Source organism: Mauremys reevesii, linkage group 7 (genome assembly GCF_016161935.1).
Source record: "Mauremys reevesii isolate NIE-2019 linkage group 7, ASM1616193v1, whole genome shotgun sequence".
Classification (NCBI taxonomy): domain Eukaryota; kingdom Metazoa; phylum Chordata; order Testudines; family Geoemydidae; genus Mauremys; species Mauremys reevesii.
The window spans coordinates 2,816,006-2,842,911 of NC_052629.1; the positions used below are offsets into that span (position 1 = coordinate 2,816,006).

General features: G+C 59.1%; 1 protein-coding gene across 1 annotated transcript; it reads right to left on the bottom strand.

Moving 5' to 3' along the window:
• Positions 1-1,394: 1,394 nt before the first annotated feature.
• Positions 1,395-23,424, bottom strand: LOC120368905 (solute carrier family 2, facilitated glucose transporter member 9-like). The gene is made up of 12 exons (XM_039481639.1): positions 23,358-23,424; positions 19,151-19,249; positions 16,851-17,011; positions 16,336-16,460; positions 15,731-15,876; positions 13,740-13,872; positions 13,107-13,294; positions 12,016-12,126; positions 10,037-10,138; positions 9,288-9,363; positions 6,161-6,288; positions 1,395-1,884 (listed from the first exon to the last, which is right to left on the bottom strand). Exons 1-12 carry the CDS (start codon positions 23,400-23,402, stop codon positions 1,645-1,647), a joined length of 1,554 nt encoding a protein of 517 aa, XP_039337573.1. The 5' UTR covers positions 23,403-23,424; the 3' UTR covers positions 1,395-1,644.
• Between the last annotated feature and the right edge of the window lie 3,482 nt (positions 23,425-26,906).

Here is a 26,906-nt window from a genome sequence, read left to right on the forward strand (position 1 = left end):
AATGTCTCTGCAGTGAGGCCCGGGGGCTCTGCGAGGTTCCCCCCGCGCTAGATTGAGCTGCCATTTTCCTCCCATCTCCCAGGCAGGTAACAGGAGCTGGGACGCGGCGCTTGTGCCGTCCCAGCAACCAGACAAACCGCCATGTGGCCCATCCCCCCGTGAGAGCACAGGGACCCCCGACCCGTGGCCCCCCCTGCCAGGGCAGCCTGTCCCCAGAGAGCCGCTCCCATCCCCATCCACCCCCTGCAGGAGTCGGCTCAGCGAGGGGCACAAGGGGGGGGGGAGGGAATCTGTCATTCACCCGGGTGGCACCGCCAGGCAGCCCCCACTGACCACGCCTCAGCCTCCCCTCGCCCAGGACAGACGCCGCCGCAGCAGATCCGAGCAAGGGGCAAATCCACGAAACTGATCTGCAACCTTACAAGCTCCCTGGTCCCTTAATCCTGCCAAAGTGCCCCCCCCCCAGCACTGCCAGTGCCCCTCAGTCCCGACCCGCAGCCCATCTGCCGTCCCAGCCCCGGCCTCCTTCCCCGTCTCCCTCCCAGCACTGCCGGTGCCCCTCAGTCCCGACCCGCAGCCCATCTGCCATTCCAGCTCTGCCCCCCCCAGCACTGCCGGTGCCCCTCAGTCCCGACCCGCAGCCCATCTGCCATCCCAGCCCCGGCCTCCTTCCCCGTCCCCCTCCCAGCACTGCCGGTGCCCCTCAGTCCCGACCCGCAGCCCATCTGCCATCCCAGCCCTGCCCCCCCCAGCACTGCCGGTGCCCCTCAGCCCCGACCCGCAGCCCCGCTCCCCTCCATAGATATGCTGATTTATCTCAGTGTTTCATGAGACAGCCGCTCCGGGGCCCAAATCAGGAGCAGAGAATGACCTGCCCCAGCACCGCACACGACTGCAGCCTGAACAGGCAATTTCCTTTATTAAATACCCCCGGAGCTCCCTCCCCCCGGGCGTCATCCCCAAACCTGGGCAGGAGCCGCCTCCCCCCGCCCCAGGGTGGTCCTTCCAGGAATGACACCGTGGCAGCGTCGACCAATCAGCACCTGCCAACCGCTGTGATGTCACTGCACCCAGCGGCGGGGCCGGCTGCGGGTGCTTCCCCCAAGGCGCCGGCTCGCGGCGCTAAGGGGCAAAGCCAGAGGTTCCTGGGGGGGAGAGGAAGGACCAGCTCCCAGCGTGGAGACCAGCTCCCAGCCCTAGCCCCGGGGGGAGCAGGGGTTCTCCCCTCACCACGGGCACAGCAGGTGGCAGCTGAGCCCACTGGCTCTTCGTCCCAGGCTGGCACCGACTCCGCCGTGCAGGGTGATCCAGGCCCGGTGCCCTGCAGGGCTGCAGAGCTGCCACCTGGAGAAGCTGCCCTGGGACTCCTGGAGGAGAAGGCAACTGGTGGGATGGGGAGAGACAGAGCCTGGGCATGAGGTGCCGGCCTCGGCCCTGTGACCCTCACACCTGGGATGCCTCCCACCGCTCATGGCCTTTCTAAGCCACGGGGCCGAGCCAGACGCCAGGCGGGAAGAGGTTAAAGGAAGGGAATGAATCCACAGCCTCAGCACTGCCCCCCAGCCCCACTCCCGGCCTGACCCGCCAGGGCTGGGATGCCACAACAGGGGGAAGAGGCACTAGTCCAGCGGCGGCTGGGGTGGGTCACGCCCGGCTGGACTCTGAGAGCTCCAGGGAGCTGTTCTCCAAGGCCCCGTAGCCGCCGAGCGGGACCATCTTCACGGCACCGGCTGGGGCAGCGAGGAAGGGGCGGCGGGCGGCGAAGATCTGGCTGATCTCCACGAAGGTCTTGTTCTTGGTCTCGGGGATGACGAGGTAGACGTAGAGCGCCACCAGCATGCAGACCCCGCAGAACACCAGGTAGCAGAAGGCTCCGGCTGACATCTGGGGCAACCAGAGAACACAGCTCAGCAGGGATTCCCAGCCGGCTCTGGCCTCCTGTCACAGCCGCACCGGCCCCGGGCCCACCTAGCACCCATCCCACCTCAGAGTGGCCCTTAGCCGTGTTCCCTGCCTCCCCCCACACTGGGGTATACCACCGCCCCACTGAGCCTTGGGCACCACCCCTTCAGCAGGGACTGGTGCCTCACCATTCCAGGGGAGGCTGGGCTTGTGGGTAAGATGCTGGGCCAGGACTCAGGAGACCCGGGTTCAAGGCTCTGATGCACCACAGACTCTATGCGTGACCATGGGCTAGTCACTTTGCCTCTCTGTACCTCCATTCCCCATGTGTGCAATGGGGCACCGACACTGACCCACTGGACTGGCTGCCAGGAGAAATCCAGTCCCAGGGGCAAGGCCCTCACCCCAAGGTGATGGGGACCAGGTAGGGCAAACCCACTAGAGAGGAAGGCGGAGCCTCCCCCATGATGTCCCTGACCCATGGTTTAATCCTGCCCTTCAGAGGGACCCCGTAGCACGAGACCACTCCCCCAGAGGATATTTTTCTTCACTCAAAAGATTAATGGTGACCAGCTGCTTAACACAATTATTATTAACAACACGGGAAGGACCTCAGGCCAGAACTGGGAAGGAACAGGTTAAAGAGTATTTAGCTAAGTTGGAGGTATTCAAGTCAGCAGGGCCTGATGACATTCACCTCAGGGTACTTAAGGAGCTAGCGGAAGCAATCTTTGCCCTATTAGCTGCTATTTTTGAGAGAACTGAGGGAGGACGGGGGAAATCCCAGAGGACTGAAGAAGGGCAAACATAGAACCTATCTTCAAAAAGAGGAACACAGAGGACCCGGGCAATTACAGACCAGTCAGCCTAACTTCAAGACCAAGAACAATACTGAACAAATTATTAAACAATCAGTTTTAAGCCCCCGGAGCATAGTAAGGTTATAAGGACTTTGTGACAGTCTACACCCCTGTGATAAATCTTGTACAAAGTATGGCTTGCAAGGTATAATTTGAAAACTCATAATTTGCTGATCATTATTGTTCTGGTAAAATGTGTATGGCAACATTGTATGTATAGTTATAAGATTCTACCATATGAAAATAAGAATATAAGAAAGGCCGTACCAGGTCAGACCAAAGGTCCATCTAGCCCAGTATCTGTCCACCGACAGTGGCCAATGCCAGGTGCCCCTGAGGGAGTGAACCTAACAGGCAATGATCAAGTGATCTCTCTCCTGCCATCCATCTTCATCCTCTGCCAAACAGAGGCTAGGGACACCATTCTTTACCCATCCTGGCTAATAGCCATTTATGGACTTAGCCACCATGAATTTATCCAGTTCCCTTTTAAACATTGTTATAGTCCTAGCCTTCACAACCTCCTCAGGCAAGGAGTTCCACAAGTTGACTGTGCGCTGCGTGAAGAACTTCCTTTTATTTGTTTTAAACCTGCTGCCTATTAATTTCATTTGGTGACCCCTAGTTCTTGTATTATGGGAATAAGTAAATAACTTTTCCTTATCCACTTTCTCAACATCACTCATGATTTTATATACCTCTATCGTATCCCCCCTTAGTTTCCTCTTTTCCAAGCTGAAGAGTCCTAGCCTCTTTAAATCTTTCCTCATATGGGACCCTCTCCAAACCCCTAATCATTTTAGTTGCCCTTTTCTGAACCTTTTCTAGTGCTAGAATATCTTTTTTGAGGTGAGGAGACCACATCTGTACACAGTATTCGAGATGTGGGTGTACCATGGATTTATCCAAGGGCAATAATATATTCTCAGTCTTATTCTCTATCCCCTTTTTAATGATTCCTAACATCCTGTTTGCTTTTTTGACTGCCTCTGCACACTGCATGGACATCTTCAGAGAACTATCCACGATGACTCCAAGATCTTTTGCCTGATTCGTTGTAGCTAAATTAGCCCCCATCATGTTGTATGTATAGTTGGGGTTATTTTTTCCAATGTGCATCACTTTACATTTATCCACATTAAATTTCATTTGCCATTTTGTTGCCCAATCACTTAGTTTTGTGAGATCTTTTTGAAGTTCTTCACAATCTGCTTTGGTCTTAACTATCTTGAGCAGTTTAGTATCATCTGCAAACTTTGCCACCTCACTGTTTACCCCTTTCTCCAGATCATTTATGAATAAATTGAATAGGATTGGTCCTAGGACTGACCCTTGGGGAACACCACTAGTTACCCCTCTCCATTCTGAGAATTTACCATTAATTCCTACCCTTGTTCCCTGTCCTTTAACCAGTTCTCAGTCCATGAAAGGACCTTCCCTTTTATCCCTTTTGGTATTGCTAAGACGTGCTTTAAGTCTGGGGAACAGCCACAAACCAGTTCCTCAGACGCAAAAGGCTGGCCGATGCCTCAGCCAGGTGGCCACAAGATTAAATGGGCCATCACCTGGTTAAATGGCCATTCATTGGCAGGAAAGAGGGTGTGGGTGAAAAAAAATCTACAGCTTGACAAAGGAACAGCTTGCCATTCCCATCCAGACAGATCTTCTGTCTCCAGAATCTTGGCTGGAGACGACTCCCAAAGAAGGGAAGGATCTATAAGAAAGGAGTAGAAGTGAACTAAGTCGCCTGTCCCTTTCTCTCTACCCATGGTATCAGCAATAGCTGAAGAAGAAGGCAGCAGCATTGGACTGGGGGAGACATCCTGCCTGGAAGGAGTTCCGCCAGTAGGACTGATGAGACACGTGAGAGTGACCTTTGCTTTGAATTCATTTAGTTCTGTTAAGTTTGGCATTAGCTGCATTTTCCTTTTATTTTCTTGAAACCGATTCTAACTTTTATGCCTCATTACTTGTGATCGCTTAGAATCTAGCTTTCTGCAGCTAATAAACTTGTTTTATTGTTTTATCTAAACCAACGTGTTTGAACTGCAGTGTCTGGGAAACTCTATTTGAGGTAGCAAGAATGGTGCGTGTGATTTTCTATTAATAAATGACAGACTTTATATGAGCTTGTATTGTGCAGGAGGATACGAGTCAGCAGTGGGCCCTTGTTGCCAAGAAGGCCAATGGCGTATTGGGCTGCATTAGTAGGAGTGCTGCCAGCAGATCGAGGGACGTGATCATTCCCCTCTATTCAGCACCGGTGAGGCCACATCTGGAGTACTGTGTCCAGTTTTGGGCCCCCCACTACAGAAAGGATGTGGACAAAATGGAGAGTCCAGCAGAGGGCACATGACTTACGAGGAGAGGCTGAGGGAACTGGGCTTGTTTAGTCTGCAGAAGAGAAGAGTGGGGGGGGATTTGATAGCTGCTTTCAACTACCTGAAGGGGGGTTCCAAAGAGGATGGAGCTCGGCTGCTCTCAGTGGTGGCAGATGCCAGAACAAGGAGCAATGGGCTCAGGTTGCAGTGGGGGAGGTCTAGGTTGGATATTAGGAAACACTATGTCACGAGGAGGGTGGTGAAGCACTGGAAGGAGGTGGTGGAATCTCCTTCCTTAGAGGTTTTTAAGGTCAGGCTTGACAAAGCCCTGGCTGGGATGATTTAGTTGGGGTTGGTCCTGCTTTGAGCAGGGGGTGGGACTAGATCCCTCCTGAGGTCCCTTCCAGCCCTGAGATTCTCTGATTCTATGGTGCTGGGCAGTACCAGACAGACATTTCTGGGGAAAGTCTGGGACTGGGAAGTGGCTGGTGCTGCTCTGCAGTGTAATTCGTGAGTGGCTGGCTACAGCACTCACACCGGGTACCTGGGACTCGGGAACGCTTTACATGCTGGAGGCTGCATATGAGCAGGACAGAACAGGAGCGGTAGCTCTCAGAGCAAAGGGCCCCCCAGGTTGTGTAACTGAGGGGACACAGCTATTCACTGGTCCAGATTGTACTCTGGGGAATGTTGCACTTTATAGTCAAGGAAAAATCATGCCCAGCCAACCTAGTTTCCTTCTGTGAAGGGTAACAGGCCTAGTGTATGGGGCAGTGGGGTGTAGCAGAAGTGATATAACTGGACTTCATCTCCTGCTGCAGTGAGTTCCTCAGGTTAATAACATGCTGCATGAGACAGTATTTCATTGGGCTTGTTAAAAACTTGCTGCCTCTGATTTTGTCCTATTATGCCCTCATGCTCCTCCATCAGTCTGTATCCACCTCTCGTCTATGCATGGGCTGTTAGCCATCTGGGGCAGGGACCATCTTCCCGTGTGCATGGACAGCTCCTGGCACCCTGATCCCTGGCTGGGGCTGCTGGGTGCTACCCCAGGCCACATCCATGGCTGGTCCTTACCTGTAGGAAGGGGAAGACGAAGCCCACGGTGAAGTTGGAGAGCCAGTTCAGGGACCCCCCCACGATGTAGGCAGCGGGGCGGTGTGACTGCTTGAAGAGCTCCGCGGTCATCAGGAAGGGCACACCAGCTGGGGGGGCGAGAGGGGGGTTAAACTCCTCGTGTGCTGGCGTGGGATCGCAATCCAGCAACTAGAGGGTTAACAGTCTCTGCGGCTGCCCATGAGGAGACCACGTGCCAATGGGCTCGAGTCCCACAGATGCCTCTGGGCTGCATCCGGTGGAGGGAGCGGGTGAAGAGCCTCAGTAGCCAGGTGCCAGCCTGGAGCCTGCCAGGAAAAGGCCAACGTGGAACCCGGGGTCTGGGGCGTGACTCCGGACTGAAAGGTGCACGAGTGATCTCAGAATCGGGACCCTTTCTATTCCTCCTGCCCCCAGGGCCTGCCCCACTGCGGGTCCAGCAGCCTGCAGAACTGGCTGTTCACGTCTCTAGCTGCTGTGCAAGCGCCTTTCCGGGGCTGATGGGGAGCAGCCCTGGGTGAGAAAACACAGGGGTTTGTCCAGCGACTGCGATCCCCAGCACGGCGCCCTCCCCTGCCCCTCCCAGAACCAGACACGTCTCAGGCATCACACAGCCGCTGCCCCTTCCTGCCAGCCAGCGCCAGGCCGGAGATTAACGGGCTCCAGCGAGAGAGAAGGTACAGCCCGGGCTGCTGCAGGGCAAGCTTCCCCGTCCCCCACTAATGCACCGCACCTCAGCCCCGGAGCTGGGCCGCTCTGCTGAGGCTGATTGGGCTGGGGGGGCGCGGGGGGCGCTGGTCCAGAGAACCGGTCACAACCTGTTTGTTCTTCTGCAGAAAAATTTGACGAAAACAAAAAAATCCTTTTTATCAAAATTTTCCACTTAAAATTTTGATTTTTGGCCAAAATTCGAAAACTGAAATAATTCAATTTGCAAATTCCATTGCGTTGCCTTATGGGAGTTGTAGTACAGGTCTCTCATGTGCCCATTCTCCTCTGCAAGCCAGGTTCCCTTGTCAGACTCCATCTCCCATAATGCACCATGGTCTCACCTTTTGGAGGGCAGGTGGTGCATCTTGGGAGTCCCTGGCCATAGTGCACCATGGGAGATGTAGTCCAGCTGAAGACTTGAGCCCATAGAGGAGAAAGTGGACATGGGGCAACTGAACTGTAACTCCCATGAGACACCTGGGCAGGATTTCACAGCTGAAATAGTTTGGGTATCAGGTATTCCATTTGCTGATGGAAAATATAAGTTTTGTGCAGAAAGCAGACACTTTTCATGAAGTTTTGTTGTAGAAAATGCAATTTTTAGAACTGGTAGAAATTTTTTTTGATGGATCAGTTTGTTGTTGAAAAAGTTTAGACTATATAAAGTCTATGTTATATTACATTTCAACATTATTGAAGTGAAACATTTTGATAAGATGTTTTCGGTGTTTTCAAATACAACATTTTGGAATGGTTCAGAACCATTCCAACTTTTTAGCCCAATTCAGGACAAAAACAAATGTTATCAGAGGTTGGAATTTCTGGTGGGACGAAAATACTAATTTCTGATCAGCTCTACGAATTGCTGTTAAAAAACAGTTTTGATGGGAAATTTTTCATTGGCCCTATTTGTCCACCAAGAACTGGACTGAGACCACTTGTTCATTCCAGGTGAGGGCGGCTGGGCCCTGCTTACCTGTGGCTGGATTTGAACTGGCTACTTAAAGGTGAAAGACTGCATCCTATTACTGACCCTGTATCCAACCCCGTGGGGAAAGCAATTTGAGACATCTAGATACCACAAGAGATTAATTCAAACAATATTTCAAAATAATTTAAAAATACCATAGAGAAAAGGTGGGGCTTTATGCACCACTGCCATCTAGTGGGTGAACTCATAACTGTTCCACTGTGTGTCATCAGCCCAATACTGATGATAATTGAGGGAGATTCTCCTTTTGCTCAAGTGTTGGGGTCTGTGCTTTTGGAGCATGAGAGGCCGAGTTCTATACCCAGGGTTGCCCTGAAGCTCTGAGTAGCTAGGGGACTTTGGGTTTGTTGCAATATGTACAGTTATGATATTAACCATGATGGTTTGACCAGGACCTCCCAGAGTAGAAAAGCAGACATATGCGCCTCTTTAATAAAGATACTTAATGCAAAAAAATTTTGCATGGGGAGAAGCGGCCCCTGATGGACCGTTACTCACAGCTCGCCCGGAATAAATATATATATTTTAAATTCGATTCATCATTGTTTGTGAACAATGAGCCATTAAAATCCTAATTAAAGATGTAATTACAGCAAATAAATTCTGGGCTGAGAATGAATTATAGATCTGTTGGCAGCCCCACTCATACATCAGTCGGGTAAACCATTCCAGGCCTCGTTCATCATTTTTAGGGAGCTCTCACTTCCACGCTCATTTAAAGGCAGAAAACCACTCGCCTACTAAGCAAGTAAGAGAAGTTTATTAGCATGTGCAGAAGGGTCCTGAGGCGTTTGCTAAATGTAGGGGGGATATGGAGCAATGTGGGGGAGCAATCTCGTCGCCACCCTCGCTGGATCTGGGTGTGTGAGGGTCTCATCCCAGGACCCTGCCTCCTTGGTCCCACCATTGGCCCAGCCACGTCTGCCATCTCATACCCTACCAGATCAAACCACTGGGCTACCAGTCCAGCCCGGTGCCCCCGACCGCGCAGTATCCAGCGCTGGGGGGTCAGTTCAATGGCCCGGTCCCCATCAGCGATGACACCTGATGCTTCAGAGGAAGGAAAATCCCGACCCTTCATGTATTTGGGCCATTGCTGAACCTGGGACGCTCCTTCCACCCAGTCCTGGCAATTCACTGGATTCCTGCAGCCCTCCCAGCCTGCTAGTCCAGTCTAAGGCTCTCTCCTTCCATACAGGTGCCCCTCACTCCCGACCCGCAGCCCCTGGCCATTCCAGCCAAGGGCTCTCCTCCAGCTCTGCCAGTGCCCCTCACTCCCGACCCGCAGCCCCTGGCCATTCCAGCCAAGGGCTCTCCTCCAGCTCTGCCAGTGCCCCTCACTCCCGACCCGCAGCCCCCAGCCATTCCGTTGTTTGTTTTAGAGAAGGGAGGGCCCCTGGCACCCACCTGGTCCCATACAGAAGCCAGCGATGATCCCGATGACGCAGGCGACGCTGAGGTAGCGCATCCAGGGCACGGTAGCCTGGGGAGGGAAGGTGCAGAAGCTGGAGGTGGCTGTACGCTGCTAGACTAACCGCCCAGTTACTGCCTCCTTGCAAAGCAAATGTGGGGAGCTGCTCTTTGGGAAACCGAAGGGCTGAGAGAGAGAAAACCAGCTGCAACGTGGCATGCAAAGTTCTCACACAGCTGTGCTGGTGCCCCTCAGTCCCGACCCGCAGCCCCCTGCTCACCCAGCCCTGCCCGCCCAGCTGTGCCGGTGCCCCTCAGTCCCGACCCGCAGCCCCCTGCTCACCCAGCCCTGCCCGCCCAGCTGTGCTGGTGCCCCTCAGTCCCGACCCGCAGCCCCCTGCTATCCCAGCCCTGCCGGTGCCCCTCAATCCTGACCCACAGCCCCCCCCTCACACCCAGCTCTCTCCCGGCCTGCACCAGACACAAAGCGTCTTTGGCTAAAGAAGTTTCTCTCTCGGTTCGAGCCCCGGAGCAGGATCCGGCCCCCGGCTGCCCTGCAGTGATGCCAGTGGGTTGCTCGGGCCTCAGGCCAATGTAACTCATCCCGAAGCAGCCAGCTCCAGGAGCCCAGCAGCGCTCACGGGGCGGGCACGGTACCCGGGATTAGCGCGCCGGCCCCGGCTGGCTCAGAGGGAGGTGCCAGAGCGAGGCGCCTCCCCAGCACTCCTGGGATGGGACGCGCCTACCTGCAGCACCAGAGCCAAGGTGATGCCAGCGCAGCAGAAGCCCATGAAGGAGAAGCCGATGATGATGAGCGGCCGCCGGCCCAGCTTCTCGATGGTGAAGCACTGCAGGGAAAGGCCGGCGGCCCGAGGCGCGTTAGCGGGAGAGGGTGTCAGACCCGCCAGCCCCCAAACCCTCCCCCCACCGGGCACAGAGCCACATGTACAGCCAATAACGCGCAGACCCAGCTCTCATTGGCTGACTCAAGAGCTTGAGGGTGAGGGTGGGACACTTACCTGGTAACTGCTAGGACTCCTGGGTTCTTTTCCCAGCCCGGGGGGCAGGCTAGTGAGTAGAGCAGGGGGGCACTGGCGGAGTCAGGACTCCTGGGTTCTTTTCCCAGCCCTGGTGGGGGGGGCAGGCTAGTGGGTAGAGCGGGGGGCACTGGCGGAGTCAGGACTCCTGGGTTCTTTTCCCAGCTCTGGGAGGGAGGGCAGGCTAGCGAGTAGAGCAGGGGGGCACTGGCGGAGTCAGGACTCCTGGGTTCTTTTCCCAGCTCTGGGAGGGAGGGCAGGCTAGCGAGTAGAGCAGGGGGGCACTGGCGGAGTCAGGACTCCTGGGTTCTTTTCCCAGCCCTGGGAGGGGGGCAGGCTAGTGGGTAGAGCAGGGGGGCACTGGCGGAGTCAGGACTCCTGGGTTCTTTTCCCAGCCCGGGGGGCAGGCTAGTGAGTAGAGCAGGGGGGCACTGGCGGAGTCAGGACTCCTGGGTTCTTTTCCCGGCTCTGGGAGGGAGGGCAGGCTAGTGGGTAGAGCAGGGGGGCACTGGCGGAGTCAGGACTCCTGGGTTCTTTTCCCAGCTCTGGGAGGGAGGGCAGGCTAGCGAGTAGAGCAGGGGGGCACTGGCGGAGTCAGGACTCCTGGGTTCTTTTCCCAGCCCTGGGAGGGGGGCAGGCTAGTGGGTAGAGCGGGGGGCACTGGCGGAGTCAGGACTCCTGGGTTCTTTTCCCGGCTCTGGGAGTGGAGGCAGGCTAGTGGGTAGAGCAGGGGGCCTGGGCAGGCTAGGGCCTTGCACTTTGAAAGGGGACGGAGGAGCAGCCGCCTGTCCCCTTCATTCATGGGCTGGAATCCCAGGGCCCAGGGCAGAAGTGACCCGGAGCGGCGGGGCCCAGCTTGTCCCAGCCAGGCGTGAGCTGCCCCGAGTGCCCAGCGGAGTCCGGCAGCAGCTCTGGGGCGCGGGGCGGGGGCGGGGAGCCCGTGCAGGAGCAGGGGGGATACTGACAGCAGGACAAATGCTGGTCAGTTTAGACCCAATCTCAGCACGTCCGTCAGGGGCCGTCAGCGTCTGTGTCACGGAACAATCGGCCCGACGGCGCCACCAGCCTGCTGAGCTCCTGCCGCCGGCTGGGCTGCCGGAGGGGCCGGCTGGGCTGCCGGGGCGCCGGAGGGGCCGGCTTGCTGGTGGGAGGCCAGGGGTTGGGGTCCCTGCTTGCCCAGGCCAGGCCACGTGGGGGCCGCCCGCCCGCCCGCTGAATCGAGCGCCCAGGGGCCGAGGGCTGCAAATCCGCCCAGCGCGGCGCTAACTCTCCGGCTCCGCAAGGCCAGGGGGGGGGCAGGGAGCTGGTGGGGCCGGCTGGGCACTGAGGGGAAAAGCTGTAAACCAGCCCCCCCAGCGACGGGCTCGGCCCACAGGGGTTAGTATCAGCTATTCCACTGACGTCAGAATAGCCAGAATGAGCCCTTGGGACCCCGTTCCCAGCACCCCCACCTCACCCAGTGTGACCCCCACCTCACCCAGTGTAACCCCTCCCCACCGCCACGCACTGTGACCCCTCCCCACCTGCACCCCCCGTCACCCCCTCTCCCCCAGTCCCACCTCCTGTCTCCCAACTCACCTCCTGTGACCCCTCCCCCATGCCGCAGCCCAGCCAGCGTGACCCCGGTTAGCCCTGCTCAGTGGGGTCACGCAGCCCCCCCATGTCGCTGGGGCCGTGGCAGCACTTACGCCGAGCAGGCCGGCCAGCACCTCGATGGCGCCTGTGCCCACGGTGGTGTAGGGGATCTCGGGGCCCGGGATGCCGGCGTGCTGGAAGATGCTGTTGGTGTAGAACCAGATCTGCGGGGGGCGGAGCCGGGGGGTGAGCGGCTGGGCTGGGGGGGAGAGGCCCCCACAGGAACCTGGAACCCCTGGGGGCTCTGGCCATGGCACCGCAGGAGCCCCCCAGTCGCCGGTTCAAAGCCTGGCTCAGGACGGGACCGAAGCTGTTCCGGCCCCGGGGCGCTCGCTGGCTCTGGAGTGAGATGAACTGGGGGGGCTCGGCCTAGCTCCTCCTGGGCCAGGGTCCCCATGGCAGGAACCTGCTGCATGATCAGCGCGGCCATTTCCCTGCGAGGCCAAGGGGCCGACGGGCCAGGAGGCTCTGGGAAGAGAGGAGCCCCTCCAGGGCATGGGGGGAGCTCCCCTCCGGTGGGGGGGGCTGGGGGAGCTCTACTCCGGGGGATGGGAGGAGCTCCCCAATGGTGCAGGCGGTGCAGGGGAGAGGCTGGGGGAGCTCCCCTCTGGGGCAGGGAAGTGGGGGGCTGAGGGGAGCTCCCCTCCAGTGCAGGAGGTGCAGGGGGGGGGCTGGGGGAGCTCCCCTCCAGTGCAGGAGGTGCAGGGGAGAGGCTGGGTCTGGGGCAGGGAAGTGGGGGGCTGAGGAGAGCTCCCCTCCAGTGCAGGAGGTGCAGGGGGGGCTGGGGGAGCTCCCCTCTGGGGCAGGGAAGTGGGGGGCTGAGGAGAGCTCCCCTCCAGTGCAGGAGGTGCAGGGGAGAGGCTGGGGGAGCTCCCCTCTGGGGCAGGGAAGTGGGGGGCTGAGGGGAGCTCCCCTCTGGGGCGGGGGAGTGGGGCTGAGGGAGCTCCTCTGGGGCGGGGAGTGGGGCTGAGGAGCTCCTCTGGGGCGGGGAGTGGGGCTGAGGGGAGCTCCCCTCTGGGGCATGGGGTGAGCTCCCCTCTGGGGCAGGGAAGTGGGGGGCTGAGGGGAGCTCCCCTCCGATGCAGGAGGTGCAGAGGGGGGGCTGGGGGAGCTCCCCTCCAGGGCATGGCCTGGCAGCACTTACCGCATCGATCCCCGAGAGCTGCATGCCCATGTTGATCACCACCACGGAGAGGGTCTGCCAGCGCACGGAGCCGTCCCGCAGGAGCTGCCAGATGGAGATGGTCTCCAGGGAGGAGAGCGAGCGCTGCTCCTCCCACATCTCCTCCAGCACGTCCCGCACGTCGTCCTTCCCCAGGAACCAGCGCAGCGCTGGGGAGAGCGGAGCAAAGCTCGGGCACTGGGCTGGGACTCAGGAGATCTGGGCTCAATTCCCCGCTGGGCGCCCCTGGGCCTCAGCTCCCCTCTGAACTGGCCCTGCCCCACCGGGGGGTGAGGCTGGAGCCAGGAGAACGGGAGGCGCCCCAACACTACGGTGATGGGCCCTTGGAAAGCCTGGAGAGGTCAGCAGGCAGGACCCGTCCCGGGAGGGGCGAGGCAGTGCGCCGAACGGAGTCAGCAGAGCTGGAGCTGATTTGCACCAGCACAGAATCTGGCCCGGGGGGCTCTTGGGCCTGCAGGTGCAGGATCTTGTGTCTCTTTGGGATTCGGGACAGGGTAGGACACAGTAAGACCTAATCCCCCCTCCCCCGGTTCCCGGAGCAGCCTGGCCCTATGGATACGTCAGCCACCCCCCTGCCAGGAGGGCTCCGCTCACCATCCGTGGCCCCCCGGACGTTGTTCTTCTCAATCAGCAGGTAGCGGGGGCTCTCGGGGAACCAGTGGAGCAGCAGGAGCTGCAGGGAGGCTGGAATGACCACCAAGGACAGGAAGAGAGGCCAGTATCCATCCTGCAACGAGCCAGGCAGGGCGATGGGGCCTGGGGGGGCGGCGAGGGGGGAGCCCGAGCACCAGGGGGCTGGGCAAAGCCAAAGAAATGCAGGCTGAATATCAGGAGCCAGCTGCTGGCTGGGCAATGGCATGGGGCTGGGTGGCCACCGCCTGGGGTGGCCCAAGGGCAGGAAGGGACCTCGAGAGGTTGTCTAGGCCGGTGCCCTGCGCTCAGGCAGGACCAAGTCAACCCAGACCACCCCTGAGGGGTGTTTGTCCAACCTCCTTCCTAGACGCCTCCAGCGATGGGACTTCACAACCTCCCTCGGGTGCCTATTCCAGAGCTTTGCCTTTGAGTTGGAAGGTTTCCCTCCGGTCTCCAGACTACATATGCCCAGTTTTTTAACCTTTCCTCATTAATGATCTGGATGATGGAATGAATTGCACCCGCAGCAAGTCTGCAGATGACACTAAACTGGGGAGAGAGGTAGATTCGCTGGAGGGGAGGGATAGAGTCCAGAGGGACCTAGACAAATTAGAGGATTGGGCCAAAAGAAACCTGATGAGGTTCAACAAGGACAAGTGCAGAGTCCTGCACTTAGGAAGGAAGAATCCCATGCACTGCTACAGACTAGGGACCAAATGACTAGGCAGCAGTTCTGCAGAAAAGGACCTGGGGGTTACAGTGGATGAGAAGCTGGATATGAGTCAGCAGTGTGCCCTTGTTGCCAAGAAGGCCAATGACATATTGGGCTGTATTAGTAGACGTATTGCCAGCAGATCGAGGGACGTGATCATTCCCCTCTATTCGGCACTGGTGAGGCCTCATTTGGAGCACTGTGTCCAGTTTTGGTCCCCCTACTACAGATGGGATGTGGACAAATTGGAGAGAGTCCAGCGGAGGGCAACAAAAATGATTAGGGGGCTGGAGCACATGACTTATAAGGAGAGGCTGAGGGAACTGGGCTTGTTTAGTCTGCAGAAGAGAAGAGCGAGGGGGGATTTGATAGCTGCTTTCAACTACCTGAAGGAGGGTTCCAGAGAGGATGGAGCTCGGCTGCTCTCAGTGGTGGCAGATGACAGAACAAGGAGCAATGGTCTCAAGTTGCAGTGGGGGAGGTCTAGGTTGGATATTAGGAAACACTATTTCACGAAGCACTGGAATGGGTTCCCTAGGGAGGTGGTGGAATCTCCTTCCTTAGAGGTTTTTAAGGCCTGGCTTGACAAAGCCCTGGCTGGGATGATTTAGGTGGGGTTGGTTCTGCTTTGAGCAGGGGGTTGGACTAGAAACCTCCTGAGGTCCCTTCCACCCCTAATCGTCTATGATTCTAATGTCTAACCTAAATCTCCCCTGCTGCAGATTAAGCCCATTGCGTGTGGACACGGAGAACAATTGATCCCGTCCTCTTGATACCAGCCCTTCAGATGTGCAGGCTGCTTTCACATCCCCCTCAGCCCTCGTCTCCAGACTACACGTGCCCAGGTTTTTAACCTTTCCTCAGAGGTCAGCGTTTCCAAACCTTTGATCCTTTCTGCTGCTCTCCGCTGGACTCCCCGTCTCTCTTAAAGTGCGGCACCCAGAACTGGACACGACTCCAGCCGGGTCGGACGTCTGGCCCTCTGGTTAATACTCCTGGTCGGATATTAGCCTCTTTGGCAGATCCACTGTCACCCTGAGATCCCTGCCACAGCAGCCCGGCCGCCGAGCCAGGCGGTCCCCGTTCGTAGCTGTGCATTTGATTTTTCCTCCCCAAGCACAGTGCTTTGCACAGCGGACACGGGACCCTGGAGAACCCCAGGAGACACCCCCCTCCCGCAGGGTCAGAGCTCACTGGGAGCAGGCTGGGGGCTAGGAGGAAGCGTTTCAGCAGCACCGACCTCCCCCAGCAGCTCCGGCAGGCCCAGGACTTGAGCGGAGAAGACGCCCAGGCAGATGAAGATGCTGGGCACCAGGCCCAGGAAGCCGCGCAGGTTCTTGGGGGCGATTTCTCCCAGGTACATGGGCACCACGCTGAGACAGATGCCTGCGGCGGAGGAGGAGACACACGGGATGTGGGGGTGCGGGGAGAGAAAACTGGAGTCACGTTGGGCACCCCCTGGATCCCCACTAGACTGGGCTCCAGCCAAGCTCCCCTCCTCCCAGAATGCCCTGGGGCTGGCTGCTCAATCCCGGGACACCCCTCTTGGTCATGAGCCACTTTGGTCCCCAGGAGGGCACCAGCGATGGGGGCAGCCCCAGTGGGTCTGTTCTCCCCCCGGTCCTGCCCGTGCTGAGACAGCGCAATTCTGCAGCAGCCCAACCCCTGCGGGACGGAGCCGCGGCCACATGCATGTCTGGGCTGGCACCTGCGGTTCCCGTTCCTGCCGCAGAGGGAGCTGCAGACCCGCCCTGCGCTGGGCTAGCGACGGGTGCAGCAGGGCCAGCGCCAAGGCGAGTATGGCCGGGTGCCGGAGCCAGGCAGAGCCCCGGGGCAGGCGGTTACCTGAATGCAGCCCCGTGATGAAGCGGCCGACGATGACCATCTCGGGCGATTTCAGGTAGCGGCTGAAGCCCATCAGGACGCCGGCCAGGAAGACGAGCAGCGTGCTCCGCACAAGGGTGCCGTTCCTAGCAGGGGGGACAGGCAGGACCTCAGCCCCCCACCTGGCACGGGCCCCTCCCTTCTGCAGGGCGTGACGCCCCCCGCAGGACACTCCGTGTTTTCTCTTCCTCCCTCCACCCTGCCATTCCCCTCTCTTCTCCATCCCTGGGAAGCTTGGGGGGGGCATTCCTGGCAGCTCTCCCTGCCCCCATAAGAGTGGGGCATGTGTCAAGCTGGCTTCCCCTCTCCCCTCCCCCTGGCAGGACTTAATGCTGCTGGCTCCGTTTGCTGGGCGTCTAGAGGTGGGCACCCCATGACTGGCACCCGGGCAGACAAACCATCGTCCTCCCTCTGCTTCCTCTAGCCGGGCTACGGGTGCACCCCCTGTCCCGCCCCCTCTCCCGCACCCGTCTTACCTCCCGTATCGAGTCACAAGCATCCCCACCGGAAAGGAGCCCACGAGCCCCCCCAGGGCGAAGACCGAGACGGTCAGCGAGTACATGACGGTGAGCAGATCCTGGCTCGGGCTCTGCCCGTAGCGCTGGGACCAGGTGGCATTGTAGAAGGCCTTTATGTGCTGCAAGGCAGAGAGACGGGGGCTAGCAGAGCGGGGTGCCCACAGCACAGCAGACCCCCCCCAGCTGCTTGGATTGCCGGCCCTCTGGGGTCTTTGTATGTGTCTGTAACACACCCAGCTCCTGATTGCTTCAGGGCTTCCTCTCCCAACACCGCAGAGAGCCGGTCCCACTTCCCCTCGCCCGGGAGTGGCTTGAAGTGCTGGACTTTGTGGGGCGGGAAATCCCAACATTTCAAACTTCGCTTCTGTTCTGAACCGGGAATGAAAACGGCCAATTTCAAAATGTCCCGCGCCAGGGGATTGTGGGAAATACGGCATTTCGGGTCCGTCAAAACCTCCCATTTCAGCAACGCCACAAACTTCCCTTCCAAGTTCTTTTCTATTGGCCACATCCATGTGGGATTTCAAACCAAAGTGCTGTTTCCAGATGACCAATGAAACGGGCCGTTCCGGCGAGGTCAAAGTGAACAGTCCGACACGGTTTTTTCCCAGTGAAACATCGTCAAAAAGGACACGTTTCCCCGGGGAAGTTTAGATTTCGACAAAACGGCAAAAACGTTCTACTGGGAAATCTTCAACCAGCTCTGCCTCTGCCTGTGCCGGGGGTCTGGGTTACCAAGCCCCCCGATCTGACGCCACAAAGCTTTGTGATCCGACCCGTTAGCACCAGCACGAGAACTTCCCAAAGGTCATTTGTATGGGGCGGTTGTATGGTACGTTGGGCAGTAAAGATCCCATGGGGCATTTCTTCAGAGTCGGGGTGTGAGCAGGGCACCCTCCTGGCTCAGGGGATCCCATCCTGATCCCCTCATTCCCCTCTGCAGCGTTACCCGGATGCTGCCTCTCTTTTCGCGCTCCTAGAAATACTGTTAGGATATAGATATTCAGGCCTGTCTGCAAAGGCCTACGCTTTAAGAATTTAGGTGTATTCTGCTGTGTGAATGGCAAGAACCAGTTTCTCAGTTTCTCCTCTCACTTTTCAGCCTCAGCTGCTCATCCTCCCCCCATCCTCCCCTGACCTATCTGATCTAACCTCTTGCTTCTTGCCTTGCTATTACCTGCCCTATGCCCACTGCCTGCCTGCTTGAAGAAGTGGGTATTCACCCACGAAAGCTCATGCTGCAAAACGTCTGTTAGTCTATAAGGTGCCACAGGACTCTTTGCTGCTTCTACAGAACCAGACTAACACAGCTACCCCTCTGATAGGTGTATTCTTATCACTTAGCTAGTTATAGAGGTATAAAAGAAAGAATAAAAAAATCACTGTCTGTCTGTGTAATGGCCTTCTCTTACTGTGACAGTCTGAGGCCTGGTTCTTCAGCTAAGCAGCAGAGGCCAGCCATAAACTGGGAAATGTATGGTCACATCCTCACATCCCAAACTAGTCACATTGAAATCAGGCAATCTGGGGCTGTTGGGAAGGTGATTCGATCTATCACCTCCAGAGAAAGGAAAGAGCCTAGAAGATGTAAAAGGAAATGTAGTTTGATAGTTTTCTGTCTGGTAAGAACTCACTTATCAATAGACACAGCTGGAGAACCCTTATGTCTGTATAGATGTAGTTGTGAAATCCTCACTTCTGCATTGTTTTGTATGTTTATTTGCATGGTCTCTGTCTGGTTCTGCGATTGTTTCTGTCTGTTGTATAATTAATTTTGTTGGGTGTAAACCAATTAAGGTGGTGGGGTATAATTGGTTAAATAACCAGGTTACAAGACGTTAGGATTGGTTAGACAGATTTCAGTAAAATGATTGGTTAAGGTCTAGCTGAGAATATCACTATATAAATTAGGGGTAAACAGGAAGTAAGTTGGGATTCGAAAATAAGGAAAAAGGAACTTGAATTTAAGCTTGCTGGAAGTTCACCCCAATAAACATCGAATTGTTTGCACCTTCGGACTTCGGGTGTTGTCGCTCTCTGTTCATGCGAGAAGGACCAGGGAAGTAGGAGGGTGAAGGAATAAGCTCTCTAACAAATACCCCAGAGGTGGCCACACCCCGGTCAGTAAAATTCACCTGCCTGCTGGAGACCCGCTGGGTCAAGGTATCTGCCTAGCCTAGGATTTCCCAGTCCGGGGAGGTGGCGACTTTCCCCCGCAAAGACAGACAGACGGACGGACGGACGGACACAGCTCTTACCGCGGCCGGCGAGTTCACCACTGCCAGGTTGTAGCCGTAAAGCAGGGAGGAGCCGAAGGAAGCCAGCAGGGTGGCGGCGAGCAGCGGAAAGGTGAGGTGCTGGGAGAGAGGAGACACACGAGCAGAACGGTGTCAGAGCAGCCCCGGCAGGAGGGGGAAGACGGTGGAGCCACGAGCTGCTCCCTCCGCCCCGGGGAGCTGCGTCCAGCCCCTCTCAAGTGAGACGAGCTGCAGGGGTCTCATCTCTCCACCCGTGTGTGCCCAGCACAGGAGCTCCTGCCTGCAGCATGGGGGGCACCTGGCTCCCGCTCAGCCCAGGGGAAGGCCAGCGAGGAGGAAAGAGAAGCAGCTGGAGCTCCAACCCCACCGCCAGGCGAGCGTCCCTGGCCAGGTGGGACACACAGCTGGCCCCAGCAGTGAAAACCGGATGCTCCCATGCAGCCAGCGTGGCTCCAGCCTCCCCTGCGACACCCGGCAGCCCGGCTGGAGTGCCCCTGCTACCCAGGCAGTGCCTTGGCACCCCGCCCGGCAAGCTCCCCTGCCCCATAAGCTCACTCCCGGGTCCCATGCGAGGCTCTGGCTTGGTCCTGCAGGCCCGTCGTGGGCTGGGCTCTCGGGGACTCCAGTAACGGAGCTCTCAGCGGCGCTGCAATGTTCAGCCGCGGGCTGGCGCCGTGTGTGACGGACGTGGTGGTGGAGCCGGGGCAGGCCCAGGCTATTAGAGACAAACGTGTCTCTCCCACCCACAGACGTCGGTACAATAAAAGCTATTCCCTCCCCCCACCGTGTCTCCCTCATAGCGTCTCTGAGCACGCAGCAGCTCGCCCTGGCCCGGCCTGAAAGAACCCGGGGTCTCTCGCTGGGATGGACGCCAGGCATCAGTCCACATCGGACACGCGACGTGGCGTCTCGTGGGTGGAGAACAGAAAGAGGAGAGCAGCAGCAAAGGCTGCCAGTGGAAGGGGGGGGAGCCCCAAAGGTGGACGGATGCCCCCAAAGAGCCGCTCTTCCAGGGCCCAGAGAGCCGCACGTCCGACTGGACCTGCACCCTCCAAGATTTCACCCTGCAGCTGCACTCCAGCAGAAACGGAAGCCACCCCTGTCCGCCCGTCAGCCTATGCTGCGGAGAGCAAGCAGGGCCCGTCTTTAATCTTTCCCCTTCACCGAAGACGGTGGCAAAGCGGCCTGCGAAATGGCTCCGGCTGGGTTTGATGCACACTTTGTACCTCAGAGAGCCGGGGTGTCCGGGCTGGAGAATTCAACCACCAGGGCAGCTGTTCTCAGATAACTGCCCACAGCTTTGCTGAAAGCCGCAGGGCTCAGCACCGCTGGCCAAGGAACCGCAGGCGCTGGAGAAAGGGCAGGAGGGAGCCGGGCTGGGGGTTCAGGTACCGGCTGGAACTCGGCAGATCTGAGCGCCAATCCCAGCTGTGTGTAACCTGTTACGGGTCAGATGAGAACTGGGGTCCCCCTGCAAGGTGCAAAGACGCCCTGGGGTGACCAGGGGCAAGTCAACGTCTCTGAGCCTCACTCCCCTTTCTGTACAATGGGGCTCACCTACCTTGTGTCTGTCTGGTCAATGGTGATGGGACTCTCCTGGGGCCCCTGGGCAGGGACTGTTGTATGTACAGGCCCTAGCACAAAGGGGCCCAATTCAATTCTTAGCCTTACCATGGCAGCTGGGAGCCGCAGGCAGAACCCAGGACGCCCTCGCGCCGGGTGCCGGATGGACACAGAGCAAAAAGACGGGGCCCTAGGAGCTTCCAATCATAGACACAAGACAACAGATGGCAGCAGACGGGGCGGGGGGGGGGGAGCATGAGGAAACAAGGAGACAATGTTAGTCAGCAAGACAGACAGCGGGCCCAGCTCACCAGCCAGTGTTTGGTGGGTGTCCCGGCACAGGAGAGCTGTGAGGGGGGGTTGGAGGGGGACAGAGATTTGCAGGGAGAATGGGGGGTGTCCAGGGCAGATGGGAGGCGAGCGGCGCCAGCTCCGTAGCCAGTGTGAGATGCTAGGCCGGATGGGCACTGCCAGGGAAAGGCCTGGCCATTGAGGTGTTGGATGTAATAGAAAAGGGGGGTCCCCGTGGAGAGACGCCAGGTGAGGGGTGACCCGGTGAAAGCGCCGGGCTGGGAGCGGGATCTTTGCAGCAGCAGTTTGAATGAATCCAAGGGGGCAAGAGGACGCTGGGCCAGGCCACAGAGACGGCTGGGGCAAGAATTGAGCGGCGAGAGGAGGAGAAAGAATCATCACGGCCTAGCCAGAGCCTGAGGACATAGGGCCTGATCCAGTCTGAATGTGCCTAAGCTTCAACGTCCAGCCATTGGATCGTGTTAGCACCATCACCCTCACCTAGTCCCTCACCCGTTCAGCGCCATCCCACTGCTGCCACCACGCTGGCCCTTCCATGCCCCCCTGCCAGGGGAGCGCAGCTGCAGCCCACCCCCCATATGCCACCTAGCACAGGCCGGGTCTGTTCTGCGACGGGAGCCGGGCAGCCCTTGGAATCGTTTCCAAACCCCGGCGCTTACGTGTTCAGAGCCACCGGCTCTTCTAAGTTGGGCCGTTTCTGCAGACGCCCCATTTGCCTTCTGAGGGGCTTTGCAGCCAGATCTCAGCCGCGAGCGCACTGGCTGGCCTAGCCCTGGGAAACGGGCACCGAAGGCCTTTGTTTGGACGCGTGGCTGGATAATCGCAGCGTGTGCCCCACGGCCTCTGCCCGTCTCCCAGCTTCTCCACCTAGACCGGTGGCTCTCAACCTGGGTACCATTGTGGGCCGCATCCAATACCAGCCGTACGGCCCTGAGGACGTCATACGGGCCGCAAACGGCCCCCGGGCCGCAGGCTGAGAACCACGGACCGGGCAGCGCCCGCTGGCCTCTCTGCCCGAAAACGCCGCCTCTCTCCCAGTCGCTCTCTCGCTGGGCATTTTCCAGCCCCTCGTCCCCACCCCCCAGTGTTTCTCCTGCCCCGTTTCCATCTCTCTGCCTCAGCTCCACGGCTCTGCAGCCTTCCCGCCAGGGGGGCGGGAGGGGCGGGGGGAGAACTGGGCCTCCCTCTGGCCCTTTGTGGAGAAGCCCAAAAGTTGGGGCGAGGGGGGAGGTCCCTTGTCTAACTCGGCCTGGCTGAAAGGGGGGGCGATGCCAATGGGGCTGGGGGAGGGGGAGGTGCAGAGAGCGGGAGGGGTGGGGAAGAGGGAGCAAGTTCCTTCAGCTGCCACTTTTAACCCCCTCGCCCCAGGTCTAGCCAGGCCCATCCCCACGTGCCAGCAGCTGGGGGTGTGACCGGGGCCTGCACCGACTCTGGGGAGCGTCCTGCTTCGGCCGGGGGCTGTGTGAGGGGGAGGGGGGTCCCTTCACTGTGCAGGAGAGTGGGGTTTGCTCACTGCTCCCCAAGGAGGCCATGCAGAACCGGGGAGCAGGGGGCAGTAATACGGGGTTTGTTCCCAAGTTGGGTGAGATTGGGGGTCCCCACCGGCTGCACCTCGCTTTTCTGGGGACCTTCCCGGCATGGGCCTGCAGCACCCCCAGCCCTCACCTGCCTGGGAGGCTCTTATGCAAAACTGCCTATTGATCCCCCGGAGCAGCAGCTTCTCCTTAGTGCAACTGCTTCCTGAGCACAAGCAACCCCCCCCCGGGAGACAGCTCAGTATCGGCCCTGGCTCCTAGCAGTGCCGGGTCTGCCTCAGCATTGCACAGAGTCCACCGCAAAGACGGGACTGGAACCCAGGAGCGCCCCCCCCCACTCTAACCACTAGACCCCACTCCCTTCCCAGAGCTGGCACAGAACCCAGGAGTCCTGGCCCCCAGCACCTCTGCTCTAACCACTAGGCCCTACACCCCTTCCAGAGCTGGGAGAGAACCCGAGTCCTCCCCCCCCGCTCTAACCACTAGACCCCACTCCCTTCCCAGAGCCAGGCTAGAACCCAGAGTCCTGACAAATTGAGATCTCTCCCCCCACACACCCTCTTGGACCCATACCCCCCCCCCTCCAACCCTCAAAGCAGCCGGCCGGGGGGTTATGCCAGCAAAGCGGCCGACACCCCCGTGCTGCCCCGGCCCGAGGAACGGTAGCTTGGCCAAGTCGTGTGCAGACCTAATCCCCCTAATCCCGCCCGGAATGCCGGCCGGGGCAGCCGGCCGGGGCAGCGAGCCTGGGGGGAGGCAGCGGGAGGGATCCCCCCACCCCCAGCCGAGTCACTCACCCCGGCGACCCGTCGGTGGCCGTGCAGGGCAGGTTTCCCCTCCATCGGGGCGCTGCAGGCCCTACAGAGGCAGAGGATGGGGAGGCAGCAGGGAGGAAGGCTGCCTGACTCCAGCGCTCGCGCTCATTTCAGCACTTACTTGATTGGATTTTTTATTTTTTAAAGCAGGGAGGAAAAATCGGAGGGTGGGGGTGGGGACCGCGTGATGCCCGCGAGGCCATTGGAGGATTCCTGGCCAGGGAGAGGTGGGCCCTGAGGGGCAGAAGAGGCCACAGGCCTTGTGGGGCGAGGGGGGGCACGGTGCCCTCGGTTCAGCCCTGCGGGGCAGGCGGGAATCACATGACGGCTAATGCGATTTGCTTTGCCTGTCGGGAGGAGGGAGATGCTGCAGCCCGGGAGTCGGAGGGGCCGGACCCTGCCACGTTTAACCCCCCGGGCACCAGGGCAGCCTGGGGAGATCTGCCCTGGCGGACGTCGCCGCCCCCACCGGCTTCTTCAGCAGCACGTTGGGTGCCCCCGGCTGAGGCCCGGTAAAAGGCACCGGGCTGAAGTAGCTGCCTGTGGCTCGTGCCCTGGATTGCAGCAGCCAGAGGAGGGGTGGGAGCAGGGGCCCAGTTCGATTGGGGAGGAGCCCGCAGAGCCATGCGTCTCCATGGCGGGAGGCGGCTGGGTCTGGGCTCAGCAGGGCCACATGTCGAGTGAGACCCGCCTGCCCCGTTGGCCTGCGCCCAAACCAGGAAACCACAGCGGCGTTTCTCAGCCCAAACCCGACGGCCTCCTCTGCCACGCTGGTTGGGGGCTCGGGCTGACGGCTCACCCGCTGGGCTGGGGCGATCCCAACCTGGCACCCCCACAGCGGGTAGCTCTGTGCACTCAGCAACACCCCATCCTGCCATCGGGTCACGGCCGGCGTTTCCTTCACCGCTCAGCGAGGGGGCGCGTGGCTGCTGGGCATCCGTATCCAGGCCACGAAAGGCGGCATCGGACTGTTGACAAGTATCGCCGGCATCCTGATCAGGAGACAAGTTTCCTGTTGGGGCCTTGTGACGAAGTGGGACTGTGACGAACTGGGACTGTTTCCTCTGAATACTGGGTGGGTGCCTCAGTTTCCCCTATGCAGTTCTTAAGTCTCCAGTGTGCATAAATGGCCGACACTCTGTATCCTGGCAACAAATGGATGGGGCCCTTCCCCCCCTGCAAGGGAATAGCTAAAGGCGAACAAAGAGATCAGGTGACCTCCTGGCCCGGGAAAGAGACAAAGGCCAGAAGGGAGGGGCTGGAGGGGGTGTCAGTTGGGGGCTGGCTGGGGACGGGGAGTGAGAGCAGACGGGGTGATCTGCCTCGCTGGGCCCCAGAATGGACCCGGCTGAGGGGTCCGGTTCTCTGTACCTACAAGCTCTGTGTTAGACCCTGTTCCTGTCATCGAATAAACCTCTGTGTTCCTGGCTGGCTGAGAGTCACATCTGACTGCAAAGTGGGGGGGCAGGACCCTGTGGCTTCCCCCGGACCCCGCCTGGGCGGACTCGCTGGGGGAAGCGCACGGAGGGGCAGAGGATGCTGAATGCTCCAAGGAGAGACCCAGGAGGTGAAGCCGTGGGAGCTTCTTGCCCTGGGGACAGTCTGCTCCGAGGGAGAGGAGGCCCCCCAAAGGCCTGACTGGCTTGGTGGGGAGCAGTTCCAGAGCATCGCCCGGGGACTCTGTGCCAGGCAGCTGCACGTGTACGTTGCTCGTCAAGCCAAGCTCCCGCGGGCACCCGGGGAATGGTAGCGGCCCTTATATGGCACGTCTACACTGGAGTCACATTGGGAGTCGCACCTCCCAGCTCGTGTAGACGTCCCCACACCTGTTCTGCTTGAACTAGCTGCTCCGTTGACTTCCTGCCTCCCAAACCAACCTACTGCGGCCCCTTGTAGGGCAAAGGCAACCTGGGGCACTCGCGCAAACGCCCCCCTGTCCAGCTGGGGGGCAGCCACCGTTCGCTCCCGGCTGTCGTTTGTTACCAAGTGGCTTCGCCGTTTGCACCGAGAGCCGCACACGATTGTGAGCTGGGCACCTGGGTGTTGTGTTACAGTTGCCTCTGTGCTTGTTACCAAGGAATCGCTCCCAGGTGCTACTCTGGGCCCCACCCCCGCAGCACCCCCCACCTCCTGTCTATTTCTCTCCCGCCGCAGAGCAGGGCTGTTGCCCCCGCGGCACAGCTGGGGGTCTGAGGCCCAGAGATTCAGAGGGCCGGGCTCCATGGCGAAATTTCCCAGCAGAATTAGACGGGTGCAGTAGTTCCGCTGCTGACTCCCTGCGCAGATCTAGGTAAGAGGGCAGATTTCCAGAGTCACTCGGGTCTCTTGGGACCACGCCGGGAGAAGCCGGGCTTGCCCCAGAAGCCGAGGACCGACCAGGGGCGGTACCAGTATAGCTACAGTGCTGTCATTTAAGGCACTATAATTCTGCTGCTAAGTTTTCCCATGGAGACGAGCCCGAAGTGGCTTGGGTCAGGCGGGGAACCGGTGACATAGCAGGGAACTGAACATGGGTCTCAGACCCCAGGCTCAGGCCGGAGCCATCCTCCCTTTCCCAAGCTGGGCTCCGGCGTTTTCCCAGCTGTGGTTCATTTGTAATCCGCTGCCGTTTCCTCTGGCCCGGCCCTTTAACGCTCGCGCTGGGGAAGCAAAGTTTGTCATTCGCTCGGCCAGTCTCTTGCAGGTCCGGGCTGCTCCTCGGTTCTCTGTTGTGCCCATTCCACGGTGCCCGAATCCCCCCGACGCGGCGTCATGCAACCCGCTGCTCAACGCTCTCCCCGGCAGCTGGCGCCTTTCGCTGCAGGGCTGGGGCAGGGAGGGGGCAGGTTCTTCACTGACACCACGCAAGGAGGGTGGGTTAAACCAGAGCTTCACCCCATCACGAGGGGCTCACGACTGGGGGTGCCAACCTCCGGGGTGACTGTCGAAGCAGGGCTGAGCCCCCAAACCGGCGGGATGGTCTGTAATTAGATTTCACCAGCCCAGTAGCGCTCGGAGTCTCACCACGGAGCCCCAGACAGTCCCCTCGGGCCCGCCAGCCTCTCGCGCCACCCAGGCAAGCTGGACTAAGTGACACAGTCACTTACACCAAAGAGCACAAAGCATTCAGGTTGCTTCCTGTCCCAAGAGAGGGGTCACGTACCCCCGGTCAGCTTGTACCTCAGATCTCGCCCCAAAGACAGAGCTTGTAGCCAGCCCGATAGCAAACGAACGAAGGGTTTATTCACTAGCAAACGGAAATGTGAGCGTTATTTACAGGTTCAAGCAGGCAACATAGACACACAAATGAGTTCTGCGCTATGGTTTCAAAAGGCGACAATCTGCCAGCACCGAACGTCTTTCAGGGCTAACCCAGGCTGCCCTGGGGATCTCTGCGTCTATTTCCTAGCTCCAGCCCCGGGAGAGTCCGAACAGCAAAGAGATGAAGCATGTTCACGTCAGCTGTCTTTATTTCCTTCTTCCAGCATTCAAGCTGGTGGGATGAGCCCTTTTGCACGTAGCCTCTTCATGGGTGTGACGGGGCAATCGACG

What these genes read in the sequence shown, in the direction of transcription:
- LOC120368905 (XM_039481639.1), bottom strand. Translation starts at nt 23,402, where the DNA reads ATGGAGGGGAAACCTGCCCTGCACGGCCACCGACGGGTCGCCGGG. An exon ending in TGCTGGCCGGCCTGCTCGGC is followed by an intron (nt 10,139 to 12,015) that starts GTAAGTGCTGCC and finishes CTTTCCCTGCAG; the next exon opens with TGCTTCACCATCGAGAAGCT. An exon ending in TGGCTTCTGTATGGGACCAG is followed by an intron (nt 6,289 to 9,287) that starts GTGGGTGCCAGG and finishes TCGCCCCCCCAG; the next exon opens with CTGGTGTGCCCTTCCTGATG.